Raw genomic sequence first — 15,093 nt, 5'->3', positions numbered from 1 at the left:
AAGGGGTAGACTATTCCAAAGATTGCTTGGTCTGAGAGAGGAACTCCTTTATGTGAAGCCCACAGCACCTGCCCACAAAGTACCCCACCGCAGAAAGGCCTCACCAAACTCCATGTGCACTGAGTCCAAACTGTTGAGGATCACTTGATCTGATGCAGAGCCTGATTACATAATGATGATCTATTATTTGTATTACTGTTGCACCTGGGAGCCTTAGTCATGGACCAGGAGTCCATTGTGCTAAGTGTTGCATAAACACAGAACATCAGAGCTTATGTTCAGACTTTAAGGCCAGAAAGGACCATCGTGATAATCAAGTCTGACCTGCACATCACAGGCTACAGAACCTCACCCACCCACTCCTGTAGTCGGCCCATAACCTCTGGCTGAGTTAGTGAAGTCCTCAAATCTTCATTTAAAGACTTCAAGTTATAGAGAATCCACCATTTACTCTAGTTCAAACCAGCAAATGACCTGTGTGCCACACAGCAGAGGAAGGCCAAAAAACCCAAAACCCCAGACTCTCTGCCAATCTTACTTGGGGGAAAATTCCTTCCCAACCCCAAATATGGTGATCAATTAGACCCTGAGCCTCCGAGTGGACAGACAACTAGGAAAGAATTCTCTGTAGTAACTCAGAGCCTTCCCCATCTAGTATCCCATCTCTGGCCATTAGAGTTAGTTGGTAAAAGCAGACACGGATGGACCATATGCCTTTGTCATCAATCTCATCATGCCATCCCCTCCATAAACTTATCAAGCTCAGTCATAAAACAAGTTAGTTTTTTGGCCTCCACTATGCCCCTTGGAAGGATGTTCCAGAACTTCACTCCTCTGATGGTTAGAAACCTTCATCTAATGTCAAGCCTAAATTTATTAATGTCCAGTTTATATGCATATGTACTTGTGCCAACATCAGCCCTTGACTGAAATAACTCCTCTCCCTCACAGGTGTTTATCCCTCTGATGTAATTAGAGAGAGAAATTGTATCTCCCCATAGCCTTTGTTTTGCTAGGCTAAGAAAGCCCAGCTCATTAAGTCTCCTTTCATAAGGCAGGTTCTCCATTCCTCTGATCATCCTAGTAGTCCTTCTCTGTACTGGTTCCAGTTTGAATTCATCTTTCTTAAACATGAGAGACCAGAATCAAAAACACAATATTCCAGATGAGGTTTCACCAGTGCCTTGTTTGCCTTCCCTATCTCTACTGGAAATACCTCACCTGATACACCATAGAATTGCATTAGCCTTTTTCATGGCTGCATCACATTGCCAGCTCATAGTCATCCTGTCATCAACCAATATATCCAGGTCTTTCGTCTCCTCTGTCACTTCCAACCGATACATCTCCAGTTTACAGAAAAAAATTCTTACTGTTAGTGCCTAAATTCATGACCTTGCACTTTGCTTTATTAAATTTCATCCCTTTTCTGTTGCTCCAGTTTTCAAGGTCATCCAAATCTTCTGGTATGATATTCCAGACCCCTTCTGTATTGGCAATATCTCACAACTATGTGTCATCCACAAATTTTGTTAGCACATTCCCACTTTTTGTGCCAAGGTGATTAATGAACATGTTAAATTAGATTGGTCTCAAGATCAATCCTTGAGGAACTCCACTAGTAACCTCCCTCCAGCCTGACAGTTCACTTTTCAGCATGACCTGTTGTAGCCTCACTTTTAACCAGTTCGTTACCAACTTTCCAATTCTCCTATTAATCCGCATCGTCTCCAATTTAATTAATAATTTCCTATTTGGAACTGTATCAAATGCTTTACCGAAATCCAGGTAGATTAGATAGTCAGCATTTCCATGTCTAGAAAATCAGTTATCTTCTCAAAGGAAGAGATCAGGTTGGTCTGGCACGCTCTATCTTTTGTAAAACCATGTTGTATTTTATTCCAATTATCCTTTATCTCTATGTCCATAACTATTCTCTTTCAAAATTTGTTCTAAGACCTTGCAAACAATTGAGGTCAAACTACTGGGCCTGTAGTTTTCTGGATAACATGTTCCAGATCCTTTAATATTCTTGGATGGAGACTATCCGGGCCCCGTAATTTGATCCCATTAAGCTGTTTAAGTTTGGCTTCCAGCACAGATGGGATAATTTCCACTTCCATATCCTTGTTCCCATTAGCCACCCTCTCACTTCCCCCAAGCTCCTCATTACTCTTATTAAAAAATGAGGCAAAGTATTTGATAAGGTGTTGGCCCATACTTACATTATCTTTAATCTCCACCCCATTCTCAGTATTTAGCAGTCCCTCTTCTTCTTTCTTTGTTTTCTTTTTATTTATATGGCTAAAGAATTTTTTACTTTTGCTCCCTTTACTCTCACTTTAACCCTGGGCCAGAACATGACTGTAATGCCAGCAGTCTGGCACCACATCAATAATGTCAGTAATTATCTAAGAGTAATATCTGAATATTGGGTATTTACACATACATAAAACTACAGCAGATTTGGTAATTACAACTATTTCCCCCAAATGCTGGCCTTTCCCATTAAATCACATTATCTTCCTTCATTACCTCAATAATGTGAGTTAGGAACTCTCTCTCTCTCACTCAAATTCCCGGCTCATTTCAGTTAAAGGCAAACTCTTAGTATCATTCAAACTATTGTTAAAAATGCATTATGGGACATTGCATGCTAAGGCTTTTCTTTGCAAGACAGCAGCAATATGTGAAGTGATGTTAATTGGCAGAATATTTCATTAGGGTTCTTTTTTAAAAAACTAATCAGGATCTTCACTATTGAAAAAATTCTTATTTTAGTCTGATCGGATAATATTTGCATATTTAAGGAAAACAAAATATACGCTATAAGATTAACTCTTTGATGCCTGAACAAGAATCTCCTAAGGCAGCATGTAATACAAAGAGAATCTATGCTAACTTATAATATAAAACCTCCTGAAATAACAAGGGACATGCTACATAGCCCTTACACAGTGACAGCAAGGCAGGAGTAAGGAATCTCCCCACACTTTTGTGCTGGGCAGAAGGGTAGCTCCTGCACAATGGGAAGGGCAGGAAATGCTCTCTCACTACTCCCCTAGGGGTTCATAGCACTCCACAGAGGACTAGGAGGGCAGAATCATAGAGTTGGAAGGGACCTCAGGAGGTCATCTAGTCCAACCCCCTGCTCAAAGCAGGACTAACCAGGACTAACCTCAGCTAAATAATCCCAGCCAGGGCTTTGTCAAGCCACAGCTTAAAAAACCTCCAAAGATGGAGATTCAACCAACTCCCTAGGTAACCCATTCCAGTGCTTCACCACCCTCCTAGTGAAAAACGTTTTCCTAATGTCCAACTTAGACCTCCCCCACTGCAACTTGAGACCATTGCTCCTTGTTCTGTCATCTGCCACCATTGAGAACAGCCTAGCTCCATCCTCCCTGGAACCCCTTTCAGGTAGTTAAAGGCTGCTATCAAATCTCCCCTCATTCTTCTCTTCTGCAGACTAAACAAGCCTAGTTCCCTCAGCCTCTCCTCATAAGTCTTGTGCTCCAGCCCCCTAATCATTTTTGTTGCCCTCCGCTGAACTCCCTCCAACTTCTCCACATCCTTTTTGTAGTGGAGTCCCAAAACTGGACACACTACTCCAAATGCAGCCTCACCAATGCCGAATAGAGGGGAATAATCACTTCCCGCGATCTGCTGGCAATGCTCCTACTAATGCAGCCCAATATGCTATTAGCCTTCTTGGCAACCAGGGCACACTGCTGACTCATATCCAGCTTCTTATCCACTATTACCCCCAGGTCCTTTTCTGCAGAACTGCTGCCTAGCTCATTGGTCCCCAGTCTGTAACTGTACATGGGATTCTTCCGTCCTAAGTGCAGGACTCTACACTTGTCCTTATTGAACCTCATCAGATTTCTTTTGGCCCAATCCTCCAGTTTGTTAAGGTCCTTCTGTATCCTAACCCTACCTTCCAGGGTATCTACCACTCCCCCTAGCTTAGTGTCATCTGCAAACTTGCTGAGAGTGCAATCTACCCCATCCTCCAGATCATTAAGGAAGATGTTGAACAAAACCGGCCCCAGGACCGACCCTTGTGGCACTCCGCTTGTGACCGGCTGCCAGCTAGACATGGAGCCATTCATCACTACTCATTGAGCCCTATGCTCTAGCCAGTTCTCCATCCATTTTATAGTCCATTCATCCAACCCATACTTTAACTTGCTGATAAGAATACTGTGAGAGACTGTATCAAAAGCTTTGCTAAAATCAAGGTATATCACGTCCACCGCTTTCCCCACATCCACAAAGCCAGTCACTTCTTCATAGAAAATAGAATATAAATAAAGTCATGGCTCCATCCATGCACCCCAGCTGTGTGGTGGGAAGGGCCACAATGTGCTGCACCCTATGAAAGGGAATAGAAGTGTCCAGTCTCCCACTGATGCCAGGGAGGTCTGGCAGGTGCTCTGTCTCTTTGAAGTGGGCAGAGCTTTTCCGGTGTTGCATGTGGGGCAGTGCAACTCTACACCACCCTCAACACTGGACTGTGCTTAAATGACACAACTGAGCTCTAAAGGATTATGGACCAAACTTAGCAAACCTTTACTCATATGAGCGGTCCCAGTGGGTGCAAGGGGACAACTCATATGTATAAGAGTTTGCAAAACAGGGCTCTAATATTGGACCTTGTTATGCCATCCATTTTTAGGCAGAACTCATTGGAATCTTCTGCTTTAAGGCTGATTGTGCAATATGACCCAAGTTCCTTCATTCTGAACTGGAAACCTTTTAGGTCTTGATCCTGCCTCATTCATATGAGCTGACCAATAAATAATGTATGAGTAAAAGTTAGCAGGCTTAGGCCCTTAGTCCCATCAGAATAAGTCGAACAATGACTTTATCATAAAGATGATACCACATTTACAGAACGTTTTTAAAGTCTTGTTTAAAGTGAAGTGTGAATGACTCACCCTACTACTACTATTACAAAATCCAGTAAATTCCATCCATTTCTAACGTATGCATTGGGGTGTAATAATAATCCATATGCTATAATCTTCAAAAATGTTTCAACTGTAAAAATAATCAGGAAGGCATATTCTACTTTTTCCTGTAAAAGAGGAGAAGAAACAAGTATTAGAATAAAAGATGAAATACTTTTAAATGTTTTTTCTTTAATTAAAGCTTAATATGGGTAATTGAATAATTGCATCATACCAATCAGTACTAGGAAGCCACACTGGCTCAAGATGGTCTCTCTTTGAATCTAAACAGCCCTTTCATGGCATTTGACATAATATTTTAGAACAGTCAATACAACTGGCTATAATTAGATAGGAATTTTCTTGTTGTGACATTACTGTGGAGACAAAGGTCCAAATTTAGGTTCCAGTTCTGCAAACACGTGTGTATATCCTTAACGTGAGTTGTCCCATTAATATCAGTGGAAATTCTCATATGCATAAAGTTAAGCACATGTTTAAGTGTTTGCAGGACACGATCCTTAGAGTGCTATTTAAAGAGCTATAACTTAGTTTCCCTTATATTCACCTCAACTCAATTAGAATCCATAAGTCCTAGCTGTACTCACTCTACTGGTGTGTAAAGGAGTCTGAGTTACTGTACCTGCATGCTAAGGGGCAGGAAGGCATATGTTAAGGTGGCCCTTATCTTACTTTAATTTTACACCTTCTTACAACAGCAAGTAAATTACATCAACAGCACTTCTCATCAGCAGAATGAGTGTAAATTGGTCTAAACTTAGCATAAGGGAGTCTAAGTTAGTTTAGGGGGCTCTAAGTTATACTGCCTTACACTTCAATGCTAAATTTGCCCTAATGCATTTTTTCAAAAATGTATAATTATTCACATTAAAACTTACATTTTAAATATGGTTAGATACATACCTTGAATTTATTTTCATATTTTCACTGCAAATTGGGTAATATTTTTTCTATTAAAGGCCTCCTGTTTTCTTTATTAAACAAATATTTAGTATATTTGGATTTGGGGTAAATTGTGAAAAGAACTGCCTATCAAAATGGATCAGTAAACACATCTATTCTTTTCATTTTCTGAAATCATCACTTCATCGATTTATACAACATTTTTGTTTACTTGTCTGCTGCTACACAAGGGCAGGAGCCAAGGATACAAGACATAAAGAGAATGATTCACATTTTTTATACTGAATTAGGAATTCATTTGCGATTGTTCACTACAATCAAACAGAATATTAACTATTTGAAATTTAAACTGCTCAATAATGATTACATCCTTTCACTACTTATTCCAACATTACAGATAACATAAGGATATATATTATTATTATTATTATTATTAATTATTTATTTGTTAGGCAGCACTGATATACTCACACAGACAAATAAAAAGACAAACCCTGACCAAGTAATTTCCAATCTAACAGAGAGACACTGGCTTAATTTAGGTGGTGGGAGTGGGGGATTGTCCCCTCTCATGGAAAACTGGCTGGAGTTGGGTGGGTTAAGGAACTCTGAGTTTCTCCTTGGATGACAGTCCCCAAATTGATCTGTCTGGGAAGGTGGGGTTGCTGTTCCCCACCCGCAGAATGAGAAGGGCATTCCACTTCCCAAATTCACAGCTGCAGAGCGCCCCCTGTCCTCCATCATTTCTGACAGTATGGCTCCAGGAGCTAGAGTGCCAGTGCTTCCTCAGCAGCAGATGCCCCATGTACCCTGTAGAACCCTACTTGAGAGGGTTTCTACGGTCACTGTGCAAACATTAACTCATCTCAGGCAGCATTAATTTTAGGGTGGTTATAGGGGGTCCCTGGGAAGTTGATTCGCATTCTCCCACTTCTCTTTCACCTCCAGATCTCCTCCTCCTAAACCCTCTGTAGGGGTAAATCTCTGGTCCCTCTAAGAGCCCTCTGCAGAGGCAGCTAGCTTTGTCCTCCAATCCCTATAGTCTCCAATGCGGGAATGTGGAGACCCATGCACATAACACAGAGAAATTATTATTCACCTTTGTTTTTTATTTGTAAATGTTATTCCTGATCCCTTAATGTTGGGATGGGGAGGGGATCTGGGAGTGAGCAATGAGGATGAAATGGGGCTGTAGGAGGAAGCTGAATGACTGGTGCAAAGGGATTGGGAAGCAATTCTTTACATAGAGGGAATTGTGGAGGAAGGCATGGAGTCCATCTTTGTGTGGAATGTTGGTGTAGAGAGCTTCTACATCCATAGTGGCTAGGATGTTGTTTTCTGGGAGATCATCGATGGATTGTAGTTTTCTCAGGAAGTCAGTGGTATCACGAAGATAGCTAGGAGTACTGGTGGCATAGGGCCTGAGGAGAGAGTCCACATAGCCTGACAGTCCTGCTGTGAGAGTGCCAATGCCTGAGATGATGGGGCATCCAGGATTCCCAGGTTTGTGGACATTCCACACAAAGATGGACTACAAACCATCAGGAACATTTTCCCTGATGAGGATATGGCACACCTGGTAGCTGAACTTTCTGACTTTGTTCTGACCCACAACTACTTTAGATTTGGAGCCAATCTATACCTTCAAGAAGACAGTGGCACAGCTATGGGCACTTGCATGGCCCCACAGTATGCCAAAATTTTTATGGCTGACCTCGAACACCGCTTCTTCAAAACTTGTCCCCAAGCACCTCTTCTTTACCTACGCTACATTGATGACATTTTCATCATCTGGACCAACAGGAAAGAGTCCCTCGAAGAATTCCACTGGGATTTCAATAATTTCCACCCCATCATCAACCTCAGCCTAGACCAGTCCCACAAAAGAAATCCACTTCCTGGACACTATAATACAAATAAAGGATGGTCACATTAATACCACACTATACCGAAAACCAACTGACCGCAATACATATCTTCACGCCTCCAGCTTCCACCCTGGACACGTTACACGATACATTGTCTACAGCCAAGCCTTAAGATACAACTGGATTTGCTCCAATCCCTCAGACAGAGACAAACACTTACAGAGAATCTCCATAAAACATTCTTAAAACTACAATACCCACCTGGAGAGGTGAAGAAACAAATTGACAGAGCCAGACGGGTACCCAGAAGTCACCTACTACAGGACAGACCCAACAAAGAAAACAACAGAACACCACTGGCCATCACCTATAGCCCCCCAAATAAAATCTCTCCAACACTTCATTAAGGATCTACAACCTATCCTAGCAGATGATCCGTCACTCGCTCAAGCCGTGGGAGGCAGACCTATCCTTGTTTTCAGACAGCCCCCCAACCTGAAGGAAATACTCACCAGCAACTGTACGCCATACAACAAGAACACTAACCCAGGAACCTCCAAAGCACTTGCAACCTCTTCTAGCTTGGTATCATCCACAAACTTTATAAGTGTACTCTCTATGCCATTATCTAAATCACTGATGAAGATATTGATCCGAACCAGACCCAGAATTGATCCCAGTGGGACCCCACTTAATATGCCCTTCCAGCTTGACTGTGAACCACTGATAACTACTCTCTGGGAACAGTTTTTCAACCACTTTATAGTGGTTTATGCACCCACTTTATAGTAGCTTCATCTAGGTTGTACTTCCCTAGTTTGTTTATGAGAGGGTTACATAAAACAATATCAAAAGCCCTACTAAAGTCAATATATAACATATCTACCACTTCCCCCCATCCACAAGACTTGTTACCTGTCAAAGAAAGCTATTAGGTTGGTTTAACACCATTTGTTCTTAACAAATCCATGCTGACTGTTACTTATCACCTTATTATCTTTTAGATGTTTGCAAACTGATTGCTTAATTACTTGCTCCATTATCTGTCCAGGTACTGAAGTTAAGTTGACTGGTCAGTAATTCCCTGGGTTGTCCTTCTTCCCCTTTTTACAGACTGTCATTATATTTGCCCTTTTCCAGTATTCTGGAATCTCTCCTGTTTTCCATGACTTTTTTAAGATAATCACTAATGGCTCAGATATCTCCTCAGTCAACTCCTTGGGTATTCTAGAATGCATTTAATCAGGCCCTGATGACTTGAAATCATCTAACTTGTCTAAGTAATTTTTAACTTGTTCTTTCCCTATTTTAGCCTCTGATCTTACCTCATTTTAACTGGCATTAACTAAGTTAGATGTCCAATTGCTACGAAACGTTTTGGTGAAAAGTAACACAAAAAAGTCATTTAGCAATTCTGACTTTTCCACATTTTCTGTTATTGTTTTCCTGCCTCATTGAATAACAGGGCTACTCTGTCCTTGGTCTTCCTCATGCATCTAATGTATTTTTAGAATATTTTCTTGTTACTCTTTATATCTCTAGCTAGTTTAATCTTGTTCCGTGTCTTGACCTTTCTAATTTTGTCCCTACATACTTGAGTTATTTGTTTATATTCATCCTTTGTAATTTGATCTAGTTTCAACTTTTTGTAGGACTCTTTATTGAGTTTCAGATCATTGGTTAAGCCAAGCTAGTCTCTTGCCATACGTCCTATCTTTCCTACACAGTGGGATAATTTGTCCTTGTACCCTTAATAATGTCTCTTTGAAAAACTGCCAGCTCTCTTGAACTGCTTTTCCCCTTAAACTTGCTTCCCATAGGAACTTACCTACCAACTCCCTGAGTTTGCTATAGTCTGCCTTCTTGAAATCCATTATCTTTATTGCGCTGTCCCCCCACCATTCCTTAGAATACTATTGTGGCAAACTGCCGGCTCCTCCCTAGTGGGTCTCACGCTCTTGTCGCTCGTAGTGGGCCTGGGCATCTCCAGTCACCCCGTCTTCCCCGAGGAGGGGGTAGGGACCCAGGCCCACCCACTCCTCCAGGTCCCAGCCCAGGGGCCCTATGAGAAGCAGCTATGTGCTGCTGACACCATGTTCCCAATTGCAAGCTCTTCCACTGGGCTAATTTTCCCCCTCCTTCTGTTCTTCTGGCTTCTTGAGCCTGGTACCTTCCTCCTGTTTGCTCCTCCACAGAACTCTGCACTCCGGTCTGCTCCTCCACAGAACTCAGCACTCTTACACACAACTCAGCACAGCACTCTTATTCCTCCCAGCTCACGCCTGGTCTGTTTGGCGCAGAGGGTTTTTATGAAGCACCTGGCTGGTCCTTAATTGGCCTCAGCTGCTCCTAATTGCCCCCTAACAACTCTCAGCTGATCTGCAGGGAACAGAACCCTGAGCATTCTGAGGCTTGCATACCTCTCTTCAATCACTCCCCTACTGCTTTCTGCCCTCGCTATATCACACTATGTAAAGCCGTATTGTCTCTGAGACTCTTGGGAAAGGGGAACCTGCACAGGTGTACCTGAAAGGCTTGGGGCAGAATGGTGCGTCTGAGACACCACTCCACTTTTCTCCATGCCGTCAGCCTGTACTGTGGACTTGAGCTACTTGGCACTGTTGCCACCCCACAGATTTGAACCACTAGGCACTTCTGCCAATTGCAGGCTCAAGACACTAGGTGTTACTGCCAAATTAGCCTTGAGCTATAAGGAGAGATAGTGAGATACTGCTCCACCCACGCAGGGACCCCTACATCAGACACCTAACGTAGACAGAGATACTTTACTTATACAGCCTTACGAGGCCAACAATGGTTGCAAGGCAAACTCAATTCTGAACTTGGTTCCTGGTAGGTAGATATTATAGAAAATAATTTTCAAAACACATTTATCATTAACATTGAGGCTATGAGTGTGGCTGCTCTGACTTGCAATGGGGGATGAAGCACACAAGGATCCAGTTTCTGATCTTTAGCCATTAATCAGGAGGAAATTAGTCAATGCCACCTGTACAGCTTCCACACATACATAGATTCCATACATACATTCCACAGATACAGGTTTAAAGCCAAAGTCAAATCCTGGGGAAACCTGATAATGCTGGAGTAGCTTTGCCATATCCTTCTTTGTAACATCCCTCAAAAATGGGAGATTTAACACATACTAATAGTTGGAAAGTTTGTCCATGTCAAGAGAGGGTGTTTTAAGCAAAAGATCTAACAATTGCTTCATTAATTATTAATAGTATTATCTTATTCCTTTAGTAAGAAAAACTTGATACCCTGCCCTCCCTACCTCTAGGAGGCACTGGTAGTCATCACAACTCCTCTCTGCCTTTTGCCAACCAGTGTGGACATAGATCTAAGCCACCCTTTGTAACTAATATGTCTTTTTTAGCCCATACATCCCGTAGCACTTCCAGAGCTTAAGTGAGCATTACTCAAAAACCAAATAAACTTTAGCATACTAAGGTTTAAAAAAAAATCACATTTTTAGTATACTTGGAAAGCTTGCAAAGCTAGGTTTGTTTTACAAAAATGAGTGAGGAAACAGCAACAGCTAAATGATTAATTTAAAAGGAAGTCTATAGATCAGACACTTTAGAAGACACTCAACCAGAGTTAATGTGTCAATGAGGTAATATATTTATCTGCTTTCCTCTCCGATCACTAAAGATCTGTATAAAACTACTCCATCTTCTTATCTTGCTGGTATTACAAAGGTCTTCAAATGAATACTTGTGCCATGAGACATGTAAGTGACATTTTAGAAATATAATAAATAAATGAATACATAATCTTTGGTCCACCAAAAGCCACGAGAAAGAAAATCTATGTTGAATAAGAATTGAGATGAGTATCCTGATTCTATTTAGTATCTACCATCACAGAGAAAGAATTGATGACTGTAGATCTAAAGAACGTATGGGTTATGAACAGATTGAAAGGACATATGGGTCATGAATAAGCTCATGTTATCTAGGGGCCCAATCTTATGCCTGCTGAAGTTAATGAGAGTTAGGCCACTGACTGTAGTTACAGCAAGACTAGTTACAATCTCCTTACCAAAGGCCCAGTCCTGAAATGGTGCCTAGCACTTTGCCAGTGTTGCTCAGTACGTTGAAGCCATTTGCTTAACAGAATGAGGCTAAAAAGAATAAATCACTCCTTTCCATATTAAACACTGCAGGTGCATATACACATATATAAATTTCCCTCCAGCCTATATACAAATATTGTGGAACACAATGGAATTAATTAAGAGGTTTTAAGAGGAAAAACAGCATAACCAAACAGTAACTGAGAAGCTTAAAGCAACAAAAAAGCAGCAGCTGAACAGGATTGATTAGATACAACATGGCCCTCCAGAGAATGGGAGAAACTAATGAACTCCACTTCAATATCAACTTAATTTATATTGATCGTGTATTACAAAACAAATGTTATCCTCAGACATCTTTAGCATTTAAAGATTTCAGTGAAGACATTAAACCTTCATTTTCTTAGCAGAGAAATGTGTTTGCTTTCTTCTTTTGAGTAAATCAGCTTAGCAGAAACTGGTTGCTCAGGAAGAAATTTTATTTATTTTTTTTACCCAGCCAGATGGTGCACATTAGTCATCATTTATTATCTTTATATTTTCACAATCTCTGAAGAAAATATGCAAAGCTATTGCTATATGCAGTAAAATGATACACTGAAAGTCAGAGTTTAACTTGAGAAGTTTAATGAGAAAATTGTTTCAAAATTAAAAGTAATTAGTTTGCAAAATCTTAACTTAATATGTTTGCACTTAGAGTTTTCTCATCTTAAGTTTTCTGCTCCCTGGGCACCTTAGAGCTGGATTAATTCTGAATTGGAAAAAAATGGCTTCTGCATTCATACAGTGACACTTTTTGATACCCATGAATCAGAATAGGAACTGATTATGGGATGAAGTGACTCATTAAAGTTAAGTAACCAGACTTTCTGCAGTGCAGACATGTGAAAAGGAAAACAGAGGTTGTGGTATGCTTGATTTTTGGATTAATAAATCAATCATGTGCTTTTAAACAAATCAGTGACCTTTCAGTGCCTTGACAATGCATAAGGCTACTCATCTTTTTGATAAATATAGCCCATCATTTCAAATTCTATTTTGTTCACTTTAAGAGAGGAGAGAATTGTGTTTTGAAGTTCAAAATGTAATAAAGTAATTTAGTTTTTTGATGTGTGCTATCAGATCTCTGCAACCATTAAAGTGTTGCATCACAGCAATAATTTAAAAGGGAAAGGAAAGGGAAAGTAGATATTTCCACACATGGAACATGACTTTTTAAATTGATAAAGATGAGAGAAAACTAATTCTCTCAAGAGTTGGTAACCAATGTAGAAAATTAAATGATAGACACTAAAATCTTGGCTTTCCATTTGTGAGAAAGAAAAGTGCATTGCAGCTTTATTTTGTTTGTTCCTTTCATTCTGTTTAAATACTGTTTATTTCCTATTTTATATTTATAGATGGCTCTAAACTAAAACACCAGATCTGTACCTCCCCAACAATGTGGGTGTACTGTCTCTTTAGATCTGTAGCAGGAAGCCAGGTAGGAGGCGGCTGAGAAATGAAAGAAGTTCTGCAGTGAAACAGAGAAGCAGAGAAACTTTTGGAATGGTTACTTACTTCACAGTAACAGTGGTTCTTTGATAAGGGCATGGATCCATGGACATGGATTCCATTCTTGATGTGCATGTGCCCCATATGTATGAGATTGATTTCTTTTTGGCCAACAGTGTCTGTTGCGGCCATACCGGAACACTAAATGTCCATGTGCACCTGTGTGATGGGGTATACAAACCCCGCACTGGAGAGAAAGGGGTTAAAGAGCTACTTTGGGCCCAGGCAGCCCCATCCAGCCACACCTGTAAAGCATGGGTGGGCTGGAGCAGTCGCTCAAAAGGGGAGTTGAGCCGTTCCTTAGAAGGCAGGTAGTGGAGGTGAACAGATGTACCCCTGTTAGTGCCTTAAAGGGAGCACTATGGGAGGTCCAGCTGCCTGGTGCCCCTAACTGCTGAGAAGCTACCTGACCTGAGGAGGGGAAAAGGACTCTGGAGAATTGCAAGGTCTGGAATTTATCCTTTATTCATTTTGTTTATATGTCTTTGTATTGCCTTTTTGTCTAAGGAGTCTCATAGGAAGCAATTTAAGGAAGCATTTTGGGGATGCAGAACCTTGGTGCCCACCACATGGTCCCGGAATGGAATGTGGTGGATAGTGTGGGCCCACATTTCCCTATCAACCCCCAGAGGGGCTGAAGTTGAAAAGCCTACCCCAGTTACAGAGGAATATGGACTAGGAAGACCTTATAACCCAGAGGGTCAGGAGTCTGGGACCATGGCTTAGCGAGGCCTAGAACCTTTTGCATGACAATGAAATTATCCTTCGTAGGACTCTTTATATAATCTGAGGGGGTGGACACAATTATTAGCCTAGCTGGAGGGCTACATCACTAAAGGGACAGACCACTGTGGAACCGAAGAGACTATCAGCTAGTGGTGCCAGATTGGGAGAGAGAGATGCTATGCCACACCTAGCTACAAGGAGGCACTCTTGCAGTGAATGAACTCATCACTGCCCCTGAGGGCAGAAAGGGCTGAGCAGGCTCAACTGCCCCTTAGTTCCTTCACCAATACAGAATCCAAGAGGAGTAGGACTCTGTAGCAGTGGGAAAGAAGGGCAGATCATAGAATCTATGTGGACAGCACAACCAGAAGAATCACAGTTACTCTAAGGTAAGTAACTGTTCTACTCTAAGGTAAGTAACTGTTCATTTATTGGCATAGCAAGCCTACTGGGCAATGATGTATGCAAGACATCCAGGAGCTTGTGGGACTTCTCTTGCACCATTGTACTAATGATATATACAGAGTTTCTACCATGCATTCGCTGAGGACCTGGTATGACTTAAAATTATCCACTGAGGCAAGCATGGAGAGGCTTAATGCTTCATCAGGAGAGGATGAGAATATCGCAGCAGGAACCAGTCCTGGTAGCAAAGTCCTCAAGTAAGGAATACGTAGGGAGTTCCAGGAGGGATGTCCCTTGTGAGTCCAAGGCCTTTCCTACTGTCCCTTATAGAACAACACTGGAATGCAGGCAGATGATTAGGGCTTCTTAGCAGATGAGGCCTGAAAGCTCAGGTGAAATCCCAGCTCACCCTCACCCAGAGAGGGATTGAATGACTGGATCGTGACATAGCTCAGTCCTTCCTTTGTTGTCCAAGGAGGGTTGCACTGAGCTCATACGGAGGAATATCTTCAGGCAGACTTCTCTAGCTTTAGGACTTTCCTCATAGAAGGACTGACAA

The 15,093-nt window shown here is 41.5% G+C and overlaps 1 protein-coding gene across 2 annotated transcripts in view; it reads right to left on the bottom strand.

Moving 5' to 3' along the window:
- Nucleotides 1–15,093, bottom strand: part of CACNA1D (calcium voltage-gated channel subunit alpha1 D) — a 355,484-nt gene that overhangs the window by 166,102 nt on the left and 174,289 nt on the right. For both annotated transcript variants that reach the window (XM_067544171.1, XM_067544172.1), the window contains one exon: nucleotides 4,944–5,083. In XM_067544171.1, coding sequence (XP_067400272.1) covers nucleotides 4,944–5,083 — 140 coding nt within the window. The remainder of the gene's footprint in view (nucleotides 1–4,943; nucleotides 5,084–15,093) is intronic.

Source organism: Emydura macquarii, unplaced genomic scaffold (assembly GCF_026122565.2).
Source record: "Emydura macquarii macquarii isolate MOO-44397 ecotype Brisbane River unplaced genomic scaffold, CSIRO-AGI_Emac_v2 contig_968, whole genome shotgun sequence".
Lineage (NCBI taxonomy): Eukaryota > Metazoa > Chordata > Testudines > Chelidae > Emydura > Emydura macquarii.
Note: the sequence above shows the minus strand (reverse complement) of the source record. Positions and strands in the feature narration are given on the sequence as shown.